Raw genomic sequence first — 23,207 nt, 5'->3', positions numbered from 1 at the left:
CCGCCGCCGGGCCGGCCGCAGCGGCGCCGCTCGCCCGGAGAGAAGCGCGGACCCGCTCACCTGATCAACCTCGTCCGCCATCTTTCAAACCGCTTCCCGCGCTCTCTCGCGAGACTTTATGGCCCGGCCTCTTCCCCTCCGAGGGGGCGGGCTGCTCGCCGCTATGGCGAGGAAGCGCAAAGCGTCCGTCGTGCGGAAGCCTGCCGGCAAAAGGCGGCCGGGGGGGCGGGAGTGCGGCGGGACGGCGAGGAGGAACGCGAAGAGGGTGAGTGCGGGACGCCTGGTTCTGTGCCTCGGGTGGGAGTGTCAGCCTGCCGGCCAACCAGCCCGGAGCTCGGCAGCCCCCAGTGACGGACGGTGCCGTTCCGCCTGGCCGGGGCTGGAGGCGGCTGTGTTGCAGCTCAGCCCTGCTGCAGCCTGCGGAGGTATCGCTGCGGGTGTCCGTAGGGGTGAGATCGTGTCCTCGAAGAAAACGTCTTTCTTTCCAATGCAGGTGATTTTGTGGAGGAAAAACCCAGCGTAAAGAAGAGCAGAGCCGGAGTTGCAGCTAAGAAGAAGGAGGACGATGGTGATGCTGGAGTTGCCAAGTCAGCAGATAAGCCTTCAAAACAAAAACGGCGAGCAAAAGAAAATGAGAAAAGCCCTGAAAATAAAGGGACTCGTCACAAAGAGCAAACGTGCAGGTGAGCTTACCTGTTGTTCATCGTGATGATTACATGCTCTCTGTACCTCACTGTGGGTCGGATGTTGTGGTTGTTGTGTAGGGCCATTGCTGCAGATGTTCACGTGAAGGGGTTACATTAAGCTGGTTTACTTTGTGACACACAGCTGTACAGAAGTACTGCCTCCCTGATGGCAGGATCGGTCTCAGGAAGGCAATCTGCATGGGAAGCAAATACCTGAGCCTCTTCAAATCAGTGTCATGATTGTAAGGTAGTATTTCATTTATTTTTACGTAAGACTAGGGAGGTTTTATGGTGTCTAGCATGAACAGAAACATTGCTGTGAGGTATATGGTCTTCCTGTGGAGATTTCTATGGGGAATGTATTAATGAGAAGAATGAAACTGACCAACCAAATCATTGGGTGTTAGCGCTGTGAAGTTTCAGTAAAGACAAATGGTTGAACGAACTCATTCATACAAGCTGTTAGGAAAGATGGGTCATTTTTTTTTAGGTTCAGGCATCTTCATTCAAAAAACCTGTCAGAACCAGGACCTGTGTTTGCACTGAAACACTGTTGCTCAACAGTTATTCTGCAGTTATTCACGGCAAAGATTGCTCACTTTACATACACACACAGTTCAGTTGTCAAATACTCAAAACCTTTGCATCTGTTGTTACTGATGCAGAGATGATACTTCATTTATTTCCTCATTTTTGTTTTCTTTCTCTTCCATTTTTAAATGAACAAGTCTCTGCACTTCCTGCTGCTAAAGCCAATTTTTAATTTTAATAGTGACTCACCGAAGGCCTCTCAGAAGGAGATAAAATTGAAGAGAGAATCTCTTATTAAAAAAGAAATGGATGAAGACAATACTGATGATGATGATGATGAAAGTGAAGATGAATGGGAGGATGTGGAGGGTAACAACTGCATGTCTATTTAAGTTCTAAATATCCTTGTATGCAATAGGTCCTTTTCTAATTTGCTTTTTGAGCCATTCCTCATTTTGTATACTTTGTATACTTAAGAGTATGCCTCACATGCATATCTGTATTAAAAGCTCTTATCTCTCAATACTTTGGAATAGTTCTAAAGCAGGAAAGAAACATACAACTACTGCCTTAAAGGTAGTGCTTTGAATTTGACTATTTGTTGCCATATTATTCATTGTTCATGTATTGTCTAGTAATACTCTGTTTTTTTCCCAGAACTCCAGGAGCCTGTCGTAGATAAGTTAGAAGAAGGTGCTGTTCTTCCAGCAGTGGTGCTGCCAAGCAATCCTGTTGAGATAGAGATTGAAACCCCAGAACAACTTAAGAGAAGAGAGAGAAGGTAAAAACGGAAGGCAGTAGAGAGCAGCTCAGGAATCTAGGAAGGTGGATACACAAGAAACCATAATATCCTTTTATTTTCTAATCTTATACAGAGAGAAAAGGAAAGCTGAGTTTGAGACTTATGTTCGGAGAATGATTAAACGTTTCACTAAGGAGGTTCGTGAGGACACACACAAGGTATTGGTCACAAAGAAAAAATTGTGCTTGAGATTTCTGAACTGATATGTAATGAAAAAGAGAGTAGTTTTTGAATAAAATAATTTGGGGCCATGGCTAGAAGTGAAAAAATAAAAAGGCTGTATTCCTGACAGGTGCTCGTTGGCCTTCTCCTCAACTGTAACTTAGAAACATCAGTCACTGAATTAGTAAACTTTTAAGATTCAAGTAGGGTATATATTTCTCTGCTGTGTGCACCTGCTTGTTCTACTTGGGTTAAACTGTCAGTCAGATTTAGAACAGGAGACACTGACAGGTACTGCAAGGCTTTACTGCCTTGGGACACTGGTCAGTCCTGTGCCCACCCGTTTTGTCCTTGGGAGGTTTCACTGTTGCCTGTCTCTGTCAAAAGGAGCGTTTAGAGGCATCCTGGTCATCACCATGGACAATAGTTCCAGCAAAGAACATCTCTTGTGAACTCACTATAGAAACTTTTTTCTCTCAGGTTCACCTCTTGTGTTTATTAGCAAATGGTTTCTATAGGAACAGGATCTGCAGCCAGCCAGATCTTCATGCCATTGGTCTATCCATCATCCCCATACACTTCACAAAAGTTCCTGCAGGCCAAGTGGACCTTCTCTACATTTCCAACTTGGTGAAATGGTAATATATTCTCTCCTAGTCCTACTATCACATAGAATATAGAGCCATGGTTCAGGGACAGGGGTACATGTAATTACAATTCTTCACTGATTTTTTTGATTTTAAACACAAGACTGTTTTTTATAAAGAAGGAAAGGATGAACTGTGAAGTTTAAGAGTACATTCACAACAGTAGACAGTAAATAGGTATCTCACATTTCAGGTTTGTTGGAACCTTCACTGTCAATGATGAACTTTCCAGTGAAAAAGGAGAGCCCCTTCAGTCGACCTTGGAGAGGCGCTTTGCCATCTATGCTGCACGAGATGATGAAGAGTTGGTTCATGTAAGTGACTGGGAAGTGCAGGGTTGGTTGCTGAATTTGGATGCTAGATCATTGTGAAGAAAGTGGTGTTTGAAGAATCAGTGTGGAGAAACAGGTTGGTGAGTGAGGTGATTCCTTTTTTTTCTTCTTTGTTTTGTATTTTTATCTGGAATCCTTCTGCGATTAAATTCTTCAGTTTGAACTGTACTAAAACTGAAGCCTCTATTTCTTGTTGGTACCACTGCATGGTTTATCTTCTTCCGTGGATGGCTTTGCATAGTGCATAGAACTACTTATTTATAGGTATGCTATGGCTTCTTCATATTGCTTTTAGCAGTATAAGTCAAGGAAAACAAGGTTTCTCCTGTAGTACTAATTTGAGTAAGAAAATTCTTGGATTATTTTGTTAAAACAATCATGGGAAGGAGAAACAGGAGATAAAATTGACAGGACATTTGAAAGAGCTGCTGCTTTGCAGGTGCGTGGCTTGCAGCTCTGCCCTGTTGCTGATGTAGTGAGATGTTGCAGCTTCTGTGCTGCAGCGCAGGAAGTGGTTCTTGTGATCTTTGCAACCATGCTGTGCAAATACAAAATGTCACTTTCTGTGGTAGGAGGTAAAGACAAAGCAAGCCTTGCTTAGACACTCACCATGGCAGCTTCTTTTGAGTCCCATGCAGGAAAGCAGTTGGCAGTTCTCAGCTGGGACTTTAATGACATGCTCTGAATAGCTGGTGTTTCTTCTGGGTTCAGTTGATGGTGTATAGTTGGCCTTGGCTACCTTTAGGAGGGAGGATTTAGAGACATCTTATTCAATTTGCTTCAAGAATGGGAGGCAGGTGGAGGATAGATGGGATTTGGATGTCTTACTGCCTGCTCTATCAGGGTGAGTCATTTAGCCTCTTTAGGCTTTGGCTCTTCTTCTGTGAGTTAGCAGCAGGAGCTTTGTCACTGTTGTAACATAAATAAGAGCCAGAGAAAACAGTACAGTGCTTTGATGCTATAGCAGCTGGGCTACACATCTGTGTCAGTGTCTACAGCACTGGGTGAAAGACAGGAATGAAAATGGCTTCTGACAGAACCCAGGATGTGAAAGAGTTTCAAGTTGTTTTTTCATGTACCTTAAAAAAAAAATAAAAAATGTTTGAACATGGTTTATTTTATCTTTTGCAGATATTTTTAATTATTCTCAGGGCGTTGCAGCTGCTGTGTCGCCTCGTGCTGTCCTTACAGCCTATTCCTCTCAAGGAGACGAAGGCAAAGGTAGTTTTTGTTCGATGTGTAAAATTCCCTAATTGGTTGCTCCCGAAAAAGAGCAACAAAGCTTTCTGGCTGTTATAACTTGAGGTGAATCACTGCATGAAGCATTGTTACGACAGTGTTTTTTGTCTGTATTGCAGCAGATGCAAATCTTTAGGTTTCCTGTTTTGTAAAACAAAAACAAACCACCTCCTATTGTATATGTTTAAGCAAAGACTTCTCATGCTTTAGTGGTTTTAAGTTTCTTTAAAATTTTCACAGCAAATATTGCTGGAGTACATCTTCCTTCAGTCATTTGCCTGAAGTTTTCAAGACCCTAAGATAAGCAAATTGACCGTGTTTCTGGCCAGTCTTTGGTCTGCATTTACCTTATGCTGACCTCAGTCTTTTTTTTTTCTTCTTTTTTTTTTGTATTCTTATGCGTGGTAGAAGTGACCTAACCTCTTTCTTTGCAGGAAAAAAGCACATCCAAGAAGCAGTCGCTCAGCAGTACCTCTGAGGGGCAGGAGAGCTCAGGCACAACACCCAAAGTTGTGGCAAAAAAATGCCCCTGCAAAAAAGCCAAACGGGATGAGAAATCATCAGGGAGTGAAGAAGACAATGAGGAGTCAAAGAAAACAAAAAGTGCTCAGACCAAAAGGACACACAAGTCAAAACTGACAACAGGCAACAAGGAACAGAAGGAGACTGGGAATGAGGACAGTGGTCTAGGGGAAAAAGATGTGCCGATCAGACCCAAGAACAGTCGGCGGAGACGAGTGGCCTCCAAAGTGTGTTACAAAGAAGAGAGTGGAAGTGATGAGGGCAGTGTTTCTGACTTTGAGATTTCAGGAGAGGAAAGTGATATCTCCGACGAGGACTTTGAAACTGTCTCTAAAAAGCGGAGAAGCTCACGAGGTGCCCAGAAATCAAAGGTAATGACTATGAAAAGCCCCAAAAGTGAGACTTCGGAATCAAGGCTATCCAGATGTTCTTTGGGAGTTGAGCCAAGACCAGCAAAAACCGCAGCTCCAAGCTTGCCTCGTGCACAGAGAAAGAGAAACAAAATAATTTCTAGTGATGAGGATGATGGGCAGCAGATGGTACAGAAAGTGGTTGGCACAGACCAGTGGCTAGAGGTTTTTCTTGAACGTGAGGACAGGTGGGTGTGTGTAGACTGCGTTCATGGCATTGTTGGCCAGCCCCAGCAGTGCTTCACGTATGCCACAAAGCCACTTTCCTACATTGTGGGATTTGACAATGATGGGAGCGTCAAGGATGTGACACAAAGATACGACCCAGTGTGGATGACCACGACAAGGAAGAAACGTGTGGATCCTGAGTGGTGGGAAGACACACTGCAGCCATATAAAAGTCCCTTTGCAGACAGAGACAAGAAGGAGGAAACAGAGGTAAATGATAATAAGTTATATGGGACATTTAATAGCATGGGCCCAGTCCCTGGATTTCCGTTCAGGCAAAAATCATTAGGAATGGTTCCATGAGGAAGGAGGTTTGTATTTGAGCTTGAAATATTCAGAATGAGCAAGTTTTAAAGGGAGCATGCAATGATAAGATTAAAGTAATAATCAAATGGAGGCTTGGAGGCTGTTCAGAGAAATCTGGACGGCAAAAGCACTGGGCAGCCCATGTTGGAAACTTAATGACATGGTTTCTGTACAGCCTGGTATTACTCTTGGGCAGATTCTTTAAGATACGTAGATGTGGGTGCACAGCTAACTGTCTATTTGCAACAAGAGTTCTTTGGTCCCTCGGTTCATCTGATTATTTTTCTAATGTTTTTTCCACACTATGATCATTCTTAATTTCTGAAAAGCCTAGTGCAACGTAGTTATGAAATAACTTTTTTTGCATAATTCCTAAAGTTTCAGGTTAAGCTTCAGGATCAGCCTCTACCAACAGCAATTGGAGAGTACAAAAACCACCCTCTGTATGCACTGAAGAGGCATCTCTTGAAATATCAGGCCATCTATCCTGAGTCAGCTGCTATCCTAGGGTACTGCAGGGGAGAGGCTGTTTATTCGAGGTGAGTGGTGCACATAGCTGTGTGTGTCTGTGATCTTTGTAACAAATTAGAGCTAGTTTGTGTGTTGACCACAGTGGTATTTGCAGTAGACACAGGCCACATGCACAGACAGCATGAGACATTTAGCTACTCAGAATTTGCATACCACTTAGGTACACTTTTTTTTTTTTTTTAACCATTCCTAGCATGTGAATAACGGTTTGGAAGTCTCTGATGCTAGTCTTTGCTTTCTTTTGGTCTTTTTAGAGACTGTGTACACACGCTTCACTCCAAGGACACTTGGCTTAAGCAGGCTCGAGTGGTGAGGATTGGAGAAGTGCCTTACAAAGTAAGAGGGTTTGGCTTCCTCCTGTGCAACATCTGCTCTCTGAAGATCAAGCTTAGCTTTGTTTGTTGTTGGTTTCTTTTTTATTCTTTCTGTTAGCAGATGTGGGTTTCTTGCTTGCATGTGGTATCTGTGTTGTGGTTCCATTCACCCACTGTGTCTGTACCCCAAGGGTATCTTGTAGAACTGCACCCTTTTCATCTTCAAAGGCATCCTACGACTTTCACTTAAACTGAGAATCCTGCTCCATAGTGCACAGTAGCTGTGGGTTATCATTTATGAGAGGTAAATACTGAAGACAGGAAGGAAGTAGGCATTATTTCTTTTCCAGAGTCTTCTCCTTTGCTATCCTGGGAAAGTCTGAAATCCCTAACAGCTTGTTTGTGTGCTGTTACAAGTTTGATCATTGTATTTGCACAGATGGTGAAGGGCTACTCCAACCAGGCCAGGAAGGCACGCCTTGCAGAGCCTGCAAACCGGGACAAAGCGGACCTGGCACTGTTTGGTCGCTGGCAGACAGAGGAGTATCAGCCACCCATAGCAGTGGATGGAAAGGTAGCCAGGAAGGCAGAGGGCTGGTGTTAAAGGAACTGTTTCTTATGAAGCTGTGGGCTTTATTTTTTGAGAATTGCACGTTTCAAAGGTGAGATCAGTCAATAATATCTGGATTCAGGCTTAAGATTTCTGAGGTAAATAAACCCAGGAGGGAATGGTGAAAATTTCATCGATGCCTTTTATTCCTAAGTCCAGCTTTCTAATCTATGTAATTTCCAACTTCATCTTTGTTTTGCTAGTTTTCAGCATTATAGCCAGAGTAACGAGGCCGGGTCAGAGAACATAATTAGGAGACAACCACGCAGTTAAAATTTAGCCTGTGCCTTGTCATATGAATACTAATAGAATACCAGAGTAGAATGCAACAGGTCAGAAAGAGGGGAGAGACCTTGAATTGAAGCAGAGATTTTTGCCTCTCTCCAGAAGGCAGGAGTGTCATCATTTCTCTTTCTTTTTGCAATACCAGGTTCCTCGGAATGAATATGGAAACGTCTATCTCTTCCTGCCCTCTATGTTACCTGTTGGTTGTGTGCAGCTTAGGCTCCCCAACCTGAACAGATTGGCACGGAAGCTGGACATTGACTGTGCTCAAGCTGTCACTGGGTTTGACTTCCATGGTGGCTACTCACACGCAGTGTATGTAAAGGTGCTTTATTTAAGGCGATGAATGTTGATGTGCAGAAGTTGTATTCTCTGTGCCATGGAGGACACATCCTTCTCTTTTGTGCTACCTGTGGTAGAGTCAATGGCCCTGGCACGCAGAAGTGACCTTATACACTCATAGGGTCTGCACTTTGGGCTGGGGGGGGTGGAATAGGTGATAAATTACACATTTACACCCTATGAGACAACTAGCCCATTCGGTCAGCAGCTTTTGGTTTGGTGGGGTCAGCAAGCATTTGCTCCCTTTCTTTTTTCTTCTAGTAGCTGACAGGGGGTTCTGTTTTCCTTCCTAGTACTGATGGTTATGTTGTCTGTGAAGAATATAAAGAGGTGCTCATTGCTGCCTGGGAGAATGAACAAGCAGAAATAGAAAAGAAGGAGAAGGAGGTGAGAATTATTTTTGCAGGCACCTTATTACTGCTTAGTTCAATTTAAGCTGTAAACAATCAAAGGTAGGCTGTATATGTAACAGACAGAGCTCTGTGAAGAGAGAGGCAATTTGCATTTCCCGAATGCTTCATTTGGGGTTTTCTTTTAGCACTGCAGTGCAAACAAGTGTGCAGCAGTCTCTGAAATAGAGTGTATTTTGGAATAGCTTTCCATAGCTGCTGAGGAACAAAAGTAAGGCATACGTGTATGAGGTTAAACTTCTGAAGGAGGCTCCAGTGTAATTTACACAGTCAGTACACACATCAGCAAGTGACAGTAATTCATGTGTTTAGCAGATATGCAGTCACCAATACACTTTATTCCTAAGAATCCTACCAGCCTATAATCTTTTGATGTGACACATTTAAGTTGGAGGTTGTGTTGTGGTGTTTTTTTTTTTTTCAGTTCCATTTTAAAGTCTTTAAATTTCTGTCTTCTGTGAGTGTTAATACATTGGAACTTAAAATAGTATTTTTTTTTTTCTTTCAATAATGATAACAAACAGAAGCGTGAGAAGAGAGCTCTGGGAAACTGGAAGTTGCTGACAAAAGGACTTCTCATTAGAGAGAGACTGAAGCAACGCTTCTCCATCAAGGTATTCTGCATCTCTGTTAGTGCTTTCATTTTCTGTACTAAGAGAATTTTTTTCTAGTATTTCCAACTGTCTACCAGAGGAGCACTGGCTTTTTTTTTTTTAAGCAATTACATTTTGAAGTTTTCCTCTTAATGTTTGACTAGCAACTAAAAAAAGCCTACAGCAGAAAACCAACACAGTCATTTCCATGAAAGATTAATTATTGCTTAAGAAGAGACTAGTGTTTGCCCAAAGCATCATTGTTTGTATATTGCTCTTCTGTTTTGACTTATCTCCCTCCCTGGATCTTTTCCTCCAAGCCATGTATATAGCTAGCAAGGTCAGCGGGCTACTTTTTTTCTTTTCTTACGAAATCAGATGATTTAGTTCTTAATCCTTTCCTTACTTAGAAAGGTGAAAAGCATGATCTTTTTAAAGCTAGTTTATTTTTATTCATCTCTGATCAAAAATACTTAGCTTGTTGTTGAAAGAGTGCTTGACATCCAGAAATAGAAACACACTGCTTTGGCCAAGAAACCCAAGCCAGAGCATCCAACTTCTGGAATGTCACTGAGAGTCACTGTGATAGAAAATGAGCCTTTTTAGAAAGGAGCAGCTACAAATGATTATTTTCCATTTTCGTGCCTGTTCTTTTTTTTTTTCTTTTTTCCCCCAGGCTGAGCCATCAGCACCTGAGACAGAGAAAGGAGCAGGATTCTCCTCTGATGAAGAAGGCCCAAATTCAGGGACTGCAGGAGGGGATATGGAAATTTTTTGGCCCCGAAATCGCCAGGCAGAGAAGCAGAAAGAGAAGACAACCAGAAAAAGCAAGCGGGAAAAGAAGGACGAAGCAGCACAGTTGTTTCCTTTTGAGAAATTGTGATAAGTACAAGCATTTCTTGCTCTTTCCCAATGCAAGAACAGAATTGTCACAACAAAAGTATCCTATGCCAGTTAAAGACTTAGTCTGCTGTTCATTTGCATTTCTGAGCTATCGGGGAATCAACCAAATTCAGCACCAAGAATCTTTTGCTATTGTGGGTAATTAAGTTCATCTGTTTATCCTTGAACTTAGGAGAAGCAGATGTGCTGCTGTACTTTCCAAGATCACCATCTGTACACAACTGGGCTTTTTTGCGCTCCTCTGTATCACTCAACACTGTTACAAATGTATTCTGAGGCACTACTTCCATTAGCACTGCCTCTTCCCAATTTTCTCCTCACCATTTTTTTTTCCTGATTGCCCAGAACTGAAGTATGCAGCTGCTATTTAACAGTCTGTGTTAAGCTAGTCAAGAAACCACTACATCCTCTTTGGTGTTTTAATCATACCTTATCCAAATCAGTAGTGAGTAGAGTTCTAGTCTCAGCATTACAGAGAGGGGAAATACCTCATGTGGAGTGCAGCCTGCAATCAAGATTTGGATGAACCTGAAAACTTCCTTTCTAAAGAATACATGTGCCTTTTGTGAAAACTCAACTTTGGCTTTTCAGTCTACAGTCTTCCCTTACTTTCAGATATCTTGTGCATTAGAAAGAAGAAGCCCTGTCTTCGTTGCAAACTTAAGATTAAATATGTCATCTTAAGTCAATCAAAAATATACACGTTTGTTTCAGCTTTGATTAACAAGACTATTTAGTTTTATTCTGGAACCAAACATGTAGATCTGGGCCAAGTGTTACTGCCAGAAGTGGAAGTCAGTGAAACTCAGCTTTTGTAAAGGTTATCCAGTACCTAAACAATTAAAAACTGTTAGGAGATGAATGTTAAGTCTATACAGGCAGAAATACTCCTTTGTCTTTTGCTGTATTTTTAAAAAGAAAGTACACTGTCTCTTTAAAAATAGAGGTTAATCCAGTCTACTTGTTGCTGAATACTGTTACAGAGAAAGGCTATATATGCAAGAAAATGGCTTTCATTTAACTATCTTAAAAAAGTACATATTTTTGTACTATATTTGTAGAACAAAATAAACTAATTAATGCTATCACTCCTCTCTTGTGGCAGCAGCTCAGTTTACCTGTAAGGATTCTCTAATATAAGTAAGCACTGTAAGAGTGCTATTTCTAGAAATCACAAATCAGGTCCCAGGATACTGCAGAATTAATGTTAAGGGTCATCTTTTTACCACTGACTTCTAAAATGAAAACATTGAGTTTGGTGGGTAGGCAGCATTGCATAGAAGACTTTAAGGAAAAAAAAAACAACCTCACATGAAGTGGTAAAAGTTCAGTGGACGGGAGAGGACAGAGTTCCTTCTGTGGCAATGGTCGCACAGTTACACAGCACGGTACACTGTGAGTATTTTGAATGCAAGGATCCAAGTCCAGCTGGCATCAGTAATGTTTCATTTGTTTCAAAAGGGAGCTGGTAGCAGCTGTACTACAGTGACTCAGCACTTCCTAACTTACTTTACTTGAATGCATGAAGTTAGGAGTTCAGACAGCTCTCTAAAACTAAGCATGCAAAAGATGAGTAGATATAGTTTAAGGGAGAGCAAAGCAAAAAGGAACAGTTATTGACAGGCAGATACACATTCTGTCAGATTGTGCTAAGCAGGCAAGAAAAATACTGCTTCAGTTGTTTCAATAGAAATATTTGTGTACGTGCAATGAAAGAGAGCTTTGGCTCCACCTGGATACCTACCCTGGGAAATAGTAAGTTCTTCAGTTTTGCACATTTCTGTGTGCAGATGAGCATGTAAGATGAAAATGTTCTAAACTGCTGCATGCATAAGTAAGCCTCCACTCTCTACTTAAAAAAAAAAAAAAGTTAGATTCCAGTCAAGTCAAATGACCATACTTCTCAGATGATCCTATGGAGGCAAGGAAGCTATTTCTTAAGAGCAAAGAAGAGGAGTGAAAACACCACTGGTAGGCTGGGATCAGCCTTATCATCAAGCATACGGACCAGATGACAGCTGTGAGGTTACAGGTTATACAAAACCCAACTGCAAATTTGCCTCCACCAACAGTGGAAAACTTGTTCATCCAGAGTTACAAACTAATCCTCCACGCACTTGGATGTTGTTCCTGGACATGAAATATGCAGTGCTAAAGGTAATGAAAAAGAAGCCTGCAGACCAACTTTCTGAAAATTGTATTTTATTAAATATACAAAAAGCTCAGCACTTCTGTAGAAAATTACACCTTCATCTCCAATATGGTAATGCTAGTTTCCTGCATCATTGGTAGAACAGCTGTTCAAAACTTGTTTTTCTCCCCAGAGGAGTGGATGGAGAAAGAGAGCAGCAGATAGAGACTGCCCGGGGTCACTAACACAGGTCAGCTTCAGGCCCTGCCTTTCACTCACTACTGCTGCTTTCACCAGCAGAAAGGCTGAAATTGAAAACATGAGACCACAAGAATGAAAAGAATTAAAGGTAATTGAAGTTAATAACAAATTCCTACATCTCAAAATGTTTATGATTTATAAACCCAACCTCCAATGTAGTAACATTTTTAGGAAACATTAACTTGAACAGACATAGAAGCAAATTTCCTTTGGTATGGGGAATGCAGTCGTAATTCTATTTCGAAAAATGTATTCGCTGAAGACATTTTTGTACTGAATTATGTGTACTTATAGAAGGAAAAACATGTAGGTAGGGCACATCTGGAAGCCAAACTAGCTATCTAGAGAGACTTCAAAACACTACAAGGTCGCCTGAACTCAAGAACTATTTACAGCAGAAACCTGTAAGCTTGAACTATTGCAACACTACAGGAAGCTGTATTAACATGATATAAAGCTCAAAATTCAAGCCACTATGTCTATGAAATCTAATCAGGCAGAAATGTGTTCATTATTTAATTTCATGGAATATTTTCATTGTTCTTGCCAAGCAAAGTTCAAAAAACAAACTACATACAGCAAAACCAAATATTTTAAAGAATATACATTCAATTATAGAAGTTAATGAATTGTACTTCAAGGCAGCAAGCTTTATTTTTAAAATTAAAGGCGAGTGACCTCTGAGTGTCTCCTTAAATAAGAGCAATTCAGTGTTTTTATAGAACTCCATCATTTTGGGTGCTTAACCAATAACACCTTCAGAGACCTTTTTAAAAATTGAGAAAAGTCACTGCTTTCTGACATATCTTCCCTGCCTCAGAGCACTGCTAACCTGGCCACTTGAGATTCCAAGTTACTCTCAAAATCCCCAGCTCAAATGCATCCACGTTACTGAAGTATTGTGTCAAAAGTTGTTTTTCCTTTAACAATGCACTTTCAAATACTTTAGCCAACGTAGTATACATGATTGTACAAGTGAGAAAAGTAGCAGAAGGAGGGACTGTCAGAGGCAGGTACACACACATTTCCCAAGGATTTCACATCAGTCCATGCGATGAAGCTGCCACTTTGTCCATAATACACAAGGTGTCCCACCTGCCAATGAGAATTTGCCAGTTCTCAAATCAGAGTGAATTAGTAAGAGGTGAAAGATAAATGCTACTTTTACACTGACTTATAATGAATACAGATGTTCCCCAATGTTTGTTATTTTTTCCTGAAGTCAGTGTCACTGAATTCCTACAAGTAACACAGAAATCTTTTTCACAGACAGCACATTTATCAACAGCCACACTGCAACCCCTCTCCAAATCTGGGCTCACACTGCTGAAGCACGATGTACTGTAAGCAATGTAACCAGAACAGAAATGCACTTAAAAAGCTCCTAACCAGGATACAGTGCAGAACTGCAGAACCCGAGTACCTCTTTCTCACTGATGCTTCTTTGGTGGAATACGGGATTTTGCGACCACAATTGGAACTACAGAGAGCAATCCAATCAGCAAAGCCCAGACAGGGCGATAGAAGAGCCAGCCAATGGAGATAGTCAGAAGTGAGAGTGAGCTGGCCACACAGAAGGCAAAAGCTTTCAATCCGATGTTAACCAGATCTCGAACAACAGGAAACCAGTCCACTGCAGAAAGAATTAAAGAAGGAATAAAACAGTTGATTGTCATTTACAAGGACTCCTTGCTTACACCTAGGATTCACACAATCTATTGCAATTGAAAGGCAGACTCAAGTAGGGCACTGGATAAGGCATTTCAGGAGAACATCCTCAAGGCATTTGATAAATAAGTAACATCTGAACATCTAAGACAATAGCGTCCTCATCTCTTTAGACAGGAAGTCATGCAAAATTAAGTCTGAGGTCTTATCCAAGCCTTATGAGGCAACACAGACTATTAGTCTTGCAGCTATGGAACAAATTGATGGCAATGAATATTTGCAGGGTAAAAGCAATTTCTGGCAATAATAGATCTTGCAGTTGCCTATATACTGATAACAATAATAAAAAAAACCAGCACACAGAATACCAAAGAAAATGATAGCTTTGATGTTCAAAGTTTGAGGCATCATCCTACTTTTCTGTAAGCTTTTATTCCAGCATTCCTCTAAATCAAAGAGAAAAACCAAAACTCTCTTTGCAGCACTCACTGTACCACAGAATAGAAAGACAAGTTATTATGTAACCACTAATTAAGACCTGTTGAGGGGAGACCACTTGTATACCTGTGTAGAAAGTGGGTGGAGTGCAGAAGCTAGAGAGAGACTTGGAATAACCAGCCCAACTTGTGCTCTGGCTTCTAATTTCAGGTAGCACGGGGCTGGGAGTTTCTGAGACTGGCAGAGAGGTAAGTGGTTGTTTATGTTCACAAAGCAGCCATATGGTGCTGAGCTGCTGTTTATCTACTATTTTTATAGTAACTTTCAGACTGAATCCAACCAAAGATCAAAGAAACAAGATTCCTCCTGGCCTCCAAATAAATTCATCTCACATGTGAGCAACATAGGACATTCCAGATTATGATCCTATTTCTAAATCATTTTAGCTTTCTGTCACCAACCTACCCAAAGTGTAAACGATCCGGGTCATTAGGCTGATGCCTACAAACATTGTCAGCCAGCCTGCTGCACGGAGGGCCCAGGTCTTCATGGTGTTACTCTCATGCTCCTTCTGAAACACCTCCTGAAAGCAAGTAACAGGGTGCACGTAATGATACTTAAGTTCTCTTGAGATCTATCTCTTTCCAGCACATTATGAAAGCAAGTCAGAGCCAACAGTAGAAAACACATTGCAGCTCATTCCTCAGGGCCTTTTTTACATCAATATCCAAGCACACTACACAAGATTTCAAAGTGCAGCACAAAGGAAACCTGCATTTATCTAAATTAAGATAGACACACACCCTCAGGCACTCTCTGTACTCACAGCAGAAAGCATAGAGTTTCAGTGCTCATTATTGTGGAAAATAAGACAGCAGTAGTACATGTAACAAAATCAGGTGTTTCTTTCATGTTACGTTTCCAGCAAGACAGAAAAGGCAACAAGATCCACAGATGGCTGAAGGAAAGGTGCATATAAGAAAACAAGCAGTGTACAGGAAAGCAAAGATAAAAAGGTATGTGTATATTTCACCAACATAAAGCACCTATTTGCAAGAATGCCCCTCTTCCTATATAAAAAATACACATGCAGGTGGCCAAGAAATAATAAAGCACTCACGGGAGATACAGAAATGACTGATTGACAACCTATATGCCTAAGGACTCCATAATTTATTCATTTTTAGTTCATTTCCAATGAAATGAAATTGTAATTAATGAAGGTTCAGAGCTCACAGCAGAGAGCTGATTCTACTGCTGCTCCCTTTCAACTCAGAAAAAAATAAAGCCTTTTTGTCTGCTTTTGGCAGATCCTGTACATTCCTGACATCTGGGACTTCTACAGCAGGGCACAAAGCAATCATTAATGGAAATCAACCTACTAGAAGGAGTCAATGAATCACCAAATTGCCTGAGCATGCAGGATTTATTGGAGCATTATGCACTGCCTGAAGGTCCTTTCTCAGTCAGAGTAGCAATAAACATTTCAAACAAGCCTAAACTCCCTGTTAAGAGAGGCTGAAGAGCGGATAGCTCCCCTATGATTTGTTTAATTAAAGCCTGATTTTTACTGTTTTTGACCTTTTCAAAAGCATGTGTTTGTGTGCAAGAGGGACGCTACCAAAAATCAAATCAAACCAAAATGAGAAGGCACAGAAACAGTTCTTAGAGTAAATGATGTTCAATAGCAGAAACACAAGCTGACTTATTTTTTTTTAATAGTTACTTTAAGCTGACTTATTTTTTTTAATAGTTACTTTAGCCATAGCTACTTTTAAAAAGGGAAAAAAGAACAAAAGTAACTATAGTCAAATTATATACCGCTAACAGGTAAAGTACAGCATTTTGCAGCAACACAAAAACATGCAGAAACTGGGAAGGAAAACACAGGCTATAATGCTTTGACCTGGATATAGCACAGACAAAAGCCAAAGTTTATATCTCCTTCTCTGTAACAGGCCTGAAGGAGAATTAAAGCTTATTTCACTGCTGCTTCTGCACTACCATCTGCAATTTCAACCTCTTACTGATAGAGTGTGACATCTTACATATCTTACCTCAACAGAGAGATCCCCAGAGTAGAGCATCTGGAGAACATCTCCAGACTTGGTGTGATATGGAACGAGTTGATCACCTTTCTGCCGAGCAATCACAGTCACCTTGGAAGAAAGGGAAAGTGTTACTGGTTACTGAGTTGGGGGCAGAGCTTGGATAACACAAGTAGCTGAAGATCTACCTTATCAGGTGAGCCCAGGTGAGGGTCATGTCCACTTAGACCGGCATAGAAGAATGAGACACGAAGATCTCCCACCTACAAATAAGGATAGCATTGGAAATCAACAGAGAGTTTTCTTTACAAAGGAGAATCATGGGAAAGAAAACTTAATAGGAACACTCTTTGTATCATCACTTTTCTTGAGCACTCATGACAAGCCAAAGGATACCATTAGGATTGCCAGGCTGCATTTTTTTGGGGGGGGGTCTAGTTGATACCTAAAACAAGACAGTTGAAATGCTTCTTTGCAGTATCCTCTCTGATTTAGGTGCAGGAACACATTAACATCAAATAGATCCTACGTTCATCCCTTGCAATTTCATTTTTTGGCAAAGAAGGGCGGGCAGCACTAACTGGGAACAAACTTTGTACTCAATAAGGCAGAAGTAGAAACCACCTCCTAACATCATCCTATGTTGTTCCATCTAAAAGCATGGCAAACAAAAAAAGAAACAAAAACAGAAAATGAAAGTGCAAGGAGGATCAGAAGCTTCCTGCAAGGGAGTCACTCATACTAATGGTCCTGTCCTGGCGATTCTCTGCACTCCAATTTCTACATGTTTAAAAAGAAATGGGACATACTCCAGCACTCTTTTTTCACACAATAGTAATTGCTGTTTTGGTTTTATCTTTTTCATCTTACTTCTGGACGCCTGGGGTTCTCGCTGTGGTAAAAATAATCTCCTCCCCGGGTAACATCAGCATGTGGATCCTCAAGGTGTGCCAAGCTGAGCTGCTTGAAGTCATCAATCTTATCCACAAGACCTAAGTAGAACAAAGAACCAAGCTCAGGTCTGGTGTTTAACAGTCAGTTTGTAGGCTGGCTTCCTAGTATCACTTGTAACCGTTGTAGAAATAAGTGAAGTTTGCAGCTGTTGGAACAAACAACGCAAAGTCAACACAAAGCAATTCTTACCTTTGGAAAGAACAAAGCTGCCAACCTGGACGTTAGGAGAAACAGCAGTAAAGGACTCCACAGCCATCGCACTGGGGAACAGAAAGAGCTCCTGATTAGTTCTGTAACTATGATCAAACTACTGCTTTACAGTATTTAATATAAAGCACATAAAAGGTACTGTGTCAAACATCAGGATTAAACTCAAAAAACTAAATGGATGTGAGAACAAATCCTTGAGAAATTGCATCCTGACTTTATAGTGTTGGAACCATTAAAATAAGTTGGGTCAAGATATGACCACCTCATCAGCCAGACCAACTTTCTATTCACACCATAAGAATTCACTAGCTTTTTCTGTACTGACCCTATGTTTTTTGAGTGACATTGAATTAATCACATTCCCAGATGAATACTTGCAATATTTAACTTATCTGCTAAAGAAATCTAGATCACAAACCTTATCCAAATAGGGATACTTCTACATTGTGGCCAAGTAACTAAATTCCCAATTCTGGATTCCTTTCCTTACAGACTTGACTTCATTTTCGTAAGCAGTCCTACTGGATTGTCCTTGGCAGTAAATAACAGATTTTATTTTCAAAATTGCCTAAGTCACATAAACAGAGAAGACGGACGGGCAGAAGGAAGAAGATGTGCAGCACACAATTACATTAGTCTCATTAATGGTATGTATGAGTTCTACAGCTCAGCATGTCTGCATACACAGTTCTGTTTCAGGCAAGGATCCACCACACTTAGGTTTGTACCACTATAATTAGTGGAACTGCTCTTAGATGTGGCACTTTTTAATTATATATTGCAATAGTACTAATAAAAAATATTCCCTACATTCAAGGGTAAATTTGGATTTACTGGAGAATGCTTGGAGAAGAAGTTCATTAGCAAAAAAATGTGTTTGGAGAAGAGAGACAAGGTTTGCCATCTGTGCATCCTTTTTGCATTCCCTCTCATCTTAACAGGTCTACGCTACTTGGGATTTATAACTAGAAATATAGGTCTTCACTTTTCTTCCCAAGGTAAAACTTCCAAATAATGGGCAGTTTATTCAGATGAGCCCACATACCAAAATAAAGTTCTGGACATTAGCTGGAGTTCTAAGTTTCATTTAAGTCCTGTTTGGGTTTTTTTTACCAAATGGTATCCTGCATCTTAAGGAACCAAACATGTGCTATGAGAATGGCAAGCAAGCTAAAACTTAATGTTAAAAATGGCACACTGTAGCATAATTAAAATGCTGCAGCTGAGAGAAACACAAAACTGATTATATGTGGGCAATTCCTATAAATAAGCCTGAGTTCATACATGCTAGCTTAGAAGAACAGCAGGCAAGTGGTATGGCAAGCTTGTGGGATGCTTGCTATTCTCACTCTTTTTAATAGAAGAACTAGTAGCAGACAAAGTCAAAAAGAAACCCATTCAGTTCTCCCATATGCAATCCACATGGTTCACCAGAAAATAGCAACCTGATGTAAGCCATTACTAACGAGCAGCATTCCATCAGGAACGTTGGATTCTGGCTCCATTAGGCAGCTTTGAACTGCTGTCTACTCCTAATTTCTCCCAACTACAAAAAGACAAAGAGTTTCCATTTACTTTGCTATGTCGTGAAGATTTATCATTGAATTCTCATCATCAATTGGATACACTGACAGAATCCAGAGGGACTGAGCTAGGTGGTAAATTACCTAGGATTTTTGTGTCCTATTTCTCGATCAAAATTCCTGCTGTTCACAACTTCGGATTTCCATTCAGTATCTAAGGAAAATGATATGAAGGTTGAGAAGAGAGCAATAACTGCCACTCGGATTTTAGTTACTGATGACATCTCTAAATCAATGAATCAGTTCCAAATTACATTCATATTTTTCTTTTTAACATCAAGTACATAATGGGATAGTCTATAATGATACTTAAATCTGATTTCCTAATACATTAACAACAAATGGAAGGACTTAGGAAGAAAAGGAACTTCAGGAATAAAATTATAACTTAGCTTTGCATGGTGGGAGATTTGCTGTTGGCATCTTCCCTGATCAGGCTTCAATTCCTGGCTCCTCACTTTGGGAGCAAGCAAGGAAAAGCTGGGATTTCTGCCAGAGCTAGCAGATTTCAGTGGAGTCAAGTAAAACGGAGAAGATACCTGTACATACCACTGTCACAGATGCATAACACTGCTTTGATTCAAGTCACAGCAGTCTCTCCACACCCCGAGCGCATTCCTTATAAGTAGTACCTTATAGGTATAAGTAGGTTTCTTGCAACTCCTACAAAACTTAAGTCCCTTTTTTTGAGCAGTCTCTGTACTAAATACTATGCTCTATGCTTCCATAGAGGAGAAGAGAGGAAGGAAGAGACTTTGGCTAAACACTGGAGTGGGGATCTTTGTACAGGATATTCTAGTGTACCAGGTTTATGTGTCAAGATTCTGGTACCTGTGGGGAGAGCTGCAGGGGTGGCATCTGTGGCCTTTCCTGGAGTAGGGAAGAAGGATGAGGAGTAAAGAGTAGCAGAGAGACTGTAAACCCACACTGCTCCCTGCCTCACTTAAGGCACCAAGTGTAACCTGAAGCGGTAACAAGGGCAGAGATGTCTGAAGTGAATCTGAGCCTGGAAACAGTGGGAATAACTGTGTTTTGCTACTACCCAAATCACTAATTAAGTATTTAATTTTGTTGACAATATGTTGTTAGCCCTCTTCAAAACAAGCATGTTTTGCCCACGATGGTAAGAGACCTCCCTGTCTGACTTCACAAGCTCTTGTTCTTCTTCCTACCGTCTCCTCCAGTCCCACTGCAGTTGAAACAAGCTACCAGCAGTGTGCTGTTTGGCTGCCAGTCAAGGCCAACCCACAACACCTGGTAACTTACAGACTTCAACTGGACAGAATCCATCAATTCTGAGAGCATAGCTTTTATTTTTTTGTTGTTCTTTTCTTTAATGGCTGTTCCTCATAGCTCACACCACCACTAGCTTTGCTCCTTAGCTATCTCTGTGCTGCAGGGTCTCATGCTTCACTGAGTTGGAGTATTCTTATGATCACACCCAGAAATCACTGCACACCCACATACATGTCCATAGGCTTTAGCTGGGGATAAATGAAGCACAGAGAATAAGCTCCAGAGATACGATGACTCAGAGTATTTTTCCACCATCAGGTAGATTAGAAGTTCCAGTTCTCCTCCTGCCAAAAAAGCATTTGCCAAATGCCTCAACACACATCAGAAGGTGCTGAAGGTTTTCATTAGCTCATATGAACACTAAAACTCTCAACACGCTGCCATTCGCTTAGCAAACAGAATCTTTACTTATTTCTTTAAATAGTTTTTTTCCCAACAAAAAAAATAAACGTTTTTCAACAAAATCAAGATAGATATACAGGAAAGCCCAAAGTTACAGGCATAAAAACAAAAGGATTTTCTGTTGATCAACTTACTGTATGAGTACTTTGTCTCTTTCTTGATTTCACCATTTTCTTCATACTCCCTGCAAAGAAAAATGGTGAAGCAAAACAGCACACACATGCACCAGCTCAACACAAAATACATGTTTCAACTGATTCTGTTAATACAACATTCCTATAAACAACCTTTAAAGATCTGTTTCACTCACCTGGAATCTTCATATTCTACCCACTGGTACATTTCCACTTTGCGCTTAAGCTTGACAGCCTGGATGGACAGCCCATAGCTGGGATCAAACAAAGGCTATTGGAAATATAAAGAAAACACAAGTCAGTAGGAATTAGTGAGGTATCTGTGAGCATTTCAACACTCCAATCCCTCCAAACTTGAAATTCTCCCATATCCAAGATGCTAGTTTTACTTACCTTTTGTGTGCTCAGAGCGCCAGCTAAGTGCACCAGACTCCCCTCATTCTGTTGAGACACGCTGTGAATACTGTCAAGAGGGATCACAAGAGAAAGTCCCTCATCAAGAGATTTAGCTGTCCTCAAAGCTCGTCCCTGTAGTCAAGAAAAGCAAAATCAAGTTGTGGAGAATCAATGGCACGTCATTATCTTGTGAAAATGGTAAAAGACAAGTGATCTGCAGACCCCAAGGACTTCTCAGATGTTCATCCTCAAGGCATAATCTGAAAACACACTTCACAGAATCACAGAATTGTAGGGGTTGGAAGGGACCTCTAGAAATCATCGAGACCAACCCCCCTGCCAAAGCAGGTTCCCTACACCAGGTCGCACAGGTAGGCGTCCAGGCGAGACTTGAATATCTCCAGAGAAGGAGACTCCACAACCTCCCTGGGCAGCCTGTTCCAGTGCTTGCGATTCACCATTTTCCTCCAAGTCCAAAAGCAAAACAAAATAACAATGAGATTAATTAACACCCTCACTTTCACAACATTGAATATGAATTCCTTTAACAAAACTCTAACAGCTCTAAAAATGAGTTCCCTCAAGGTAGAGACAGAAGAACTGAACATGGCTGGCTCATTCAGCTTCTTTCAATAGCACTACAGCCCCAGGAACTCATAGGTTTGGGATCTTAATTCTCATCATACACAACCACTGTTTCTATCACATGCTGTTCCACAGCAAGAACATCTGTGGCTCTATGATTTCATTCTTACATCCCAAGCATGAGCATCAGCCTCTCCAGGCACATTGCTCTCTTCCCACTGATGAAGTAATAAAACTTCAGCACGACCGTTTCTGTGACACTATACACACAAAACTAGTTGAATGTCACCTTGGCATTACCATTTTACAGCTGTGTATAAGCACTGATAGTATTTCACTTACTTCATTGGTAAAAAGAAGGTAGAAGGACAGAAGAAATGTCCCAAGTCCTATGAGCATGCCTCCAGAAGTCTCGCTGAGCCTCTCCAGGAACCCGGGCTTGGCCTCACTTGTGATTTTGACATGTTCTTTTTTGCTTCCTGTATCAGAGAACTGTTGGAGATAAACCAAAAATGTAACACTGGTATAAAAGGGGACAGTGTGTTTCAGAACGAGCTTTTTACCTTTGCTAAACTGCTTAACCACTGCTAAACTGCACCACTTGCACTGGACCTAAACCTCCCCACACTTATTAAATACCTTGCCACAATTTTGACACCAGAAATACAGTCAATAAACAAACCTTAACAGAGGAAAACAACGGCTATAACAGCAGCTCAGTACATCCCTTCAGTCTGTCTCTACATTCCCTACTTGGTATCCACACCCAGTGACAAACTGAGTAATACTCCCAAATTCCAGACCAGCTACAGCACAGCTATAAATAACACGTTTCATTTCCAAGTGCCAGCACACCACACAATCACTGCACCTCGGGGTACGAGAAGAGACCTCAGAACAAACCGCCGCTGCCTCCCTGGGCGCTGCTACGTTAGAGAACGAACACCGTAGGGTGTGAGGCGCACCAGAGCTCTGGGCAGCGAGGGCAGGAGGCGAGGCCGCTCTGCAGGAGCCGCGCGGGACCTGACAGCCGCTCGGGGCACCGCGCCTCAGGCAACGGGACAACGGGAACGGGCAGCCTGCCACACGCAGCGCTCTAACTTACGTTCCTCGACATCTTCAGCCTCTTTCCTTCACTAGCCCGAAGAATTCGCCGGCGACAGCCGCTCACCACCAGCCACACCCACAGCCGCCTCTTCTCAAGCTCTCCCCGCTCCGCCGCTGCCGCGATGCACGCCGGGACACGTA

At 41.4% G+C, this 23,207-nt stretch overlaps 3 protein-coding genes across 5 annotated transcripts in view; 1 reads left to right on the top strand and 2 right to left on the bottom strand.

The window, feature by feature from the left end:
- Positions 1-187, bottom strand: part of LSM3 (LSM3 homolog, U6 small nuclear RNA and mRNA degradation associated) — a 2,308-nt gene extending 2,121 nt beyond the window's left edge. Inside the window, exon 1 of the mRNA XM_010718555.3 lies at positions 61-187. Coding sequence (XP_010716857.1) covers positions 61-81 — 21 coding nt within the window. The 5' untranslated portion in view covers positions 82-187. The remainder of the gene's footprint in view (positions 1-60) is intronic.
- XPC (XPC complex subunit, DNA damage recognition and repair factor) lies at positions 164-10,573 on the top strand. The gene is given in 17 exon segments (XM_003210125.4): positions 164-224; positions 227-265; positions 494-683; positions 1,459-1,586; positions 1,875-1,998; positions 2,093-2,177; positions 2,662-2,819; positions 3,022-3,142; positions 4,292-4,381; positions 4,834-5,769; positions 6,244-6,404; positions 6,651-6,732; positions 7,150-7,284; positions 7,751-7,920; positions 8,241-8,334; positions 8,882-8,971; positions 9,627-10,573. Coding segments are annotated over 17 exon segments (2,871 nt in total). The 3' UTR covers positions 9,834-10,573.
- A 1,465-nt stretch (positions 10,574-12,038) lies between these two features.
- On the bottom strand, positions 12,039-23,204 carry TMEM43 (transmembrane protein 43). 3 transcript variants are annotated; one of them, XM_010718554.3, is made up of 13 exons: positions 23,065-23,204; positions 22,302-22,451; positions 21,372-21,506; positions 21,155-21,249; positions 20,979-21,028; positions 19,231-19,300; positions 17,543-17,613; positions 17,270-17,391; positions 16,588-16,662; positions 16,409-16,510; positions 14,817-14,934; positions 13,669-13,878; positions 12,043-13,340 (listed from the first exon to the last, which is right to left on the bottom strand). In XM_010718554.3, exons 1-12 carry the CDS (start codon positions 23,074-23,076, stop codon positions 13,676-13,678), a joined length of 1,203 nt encoding a protein of 400 aa, XP_010716856.1. In that variant the 5' UTR covers positions 23,077-23,204; the 3' UTR covers positions 12,043-13,340; positions 13,669-13,675. The 3 variants fall into 3 exon arrangements, with proteins under 3 accessions (XP_019475679.1, XP_010716856.1, XP_003210172.1); XM_019620134.2 differs by lacking the exon at positions 23,065-23,204 and adding an exon at positions 22,642-22,711 and having other exon boundaries at positions 12,039-13,878; XM_003210124.4 differs by having other exon boundaries at positions 12,043-13,878.
- Between the last annotated feature and the right edge of the window lie 3 nt (positions 23,205-23,207).

This window comes from Meleagris gallopavo, chromosome 14 (assembly GCF_000146605.3).
Source record: "Meleagris gallopavo isolate NT-WF06-2002-E0010 breed Aviagen turkey brand Nicholas breeding stock chromosome 14, Turkey_5.1, whole genome shotgun sequence".
Taxonomy (NCBI): Eukaryota; Metazoa; Chordata; class Aves; order Galliformes; family Phasianidae; genus Meleagris; species Meleagris gallopavo.
The sequence above is the reverse complement of the archived record's forward strand: the minus strand, read 5'-3'. Positions and strand labels throughout refer to the sequence as shown.

Excerpts from the sequence above, each read along its gene's own strand:
- TMEM43 (XM_003210124.4), bottom strand. Across the intron at positions 21,250-21,371 it reads GCGCTCTGAGCACACAAAAG|CCTTTGTTTGATCCCAGCTA; the intron begins GTAAGTAAAACT and ends TATTTCCAATAG. Across the intron at positions 16,511-16,587 it reads ACCTGGGCTCACCTGATAAG|GTGACTGTGATTGCTCGGCA; the intron begins GTAGATCTTCAG and ends CTTTCTTCCAAG.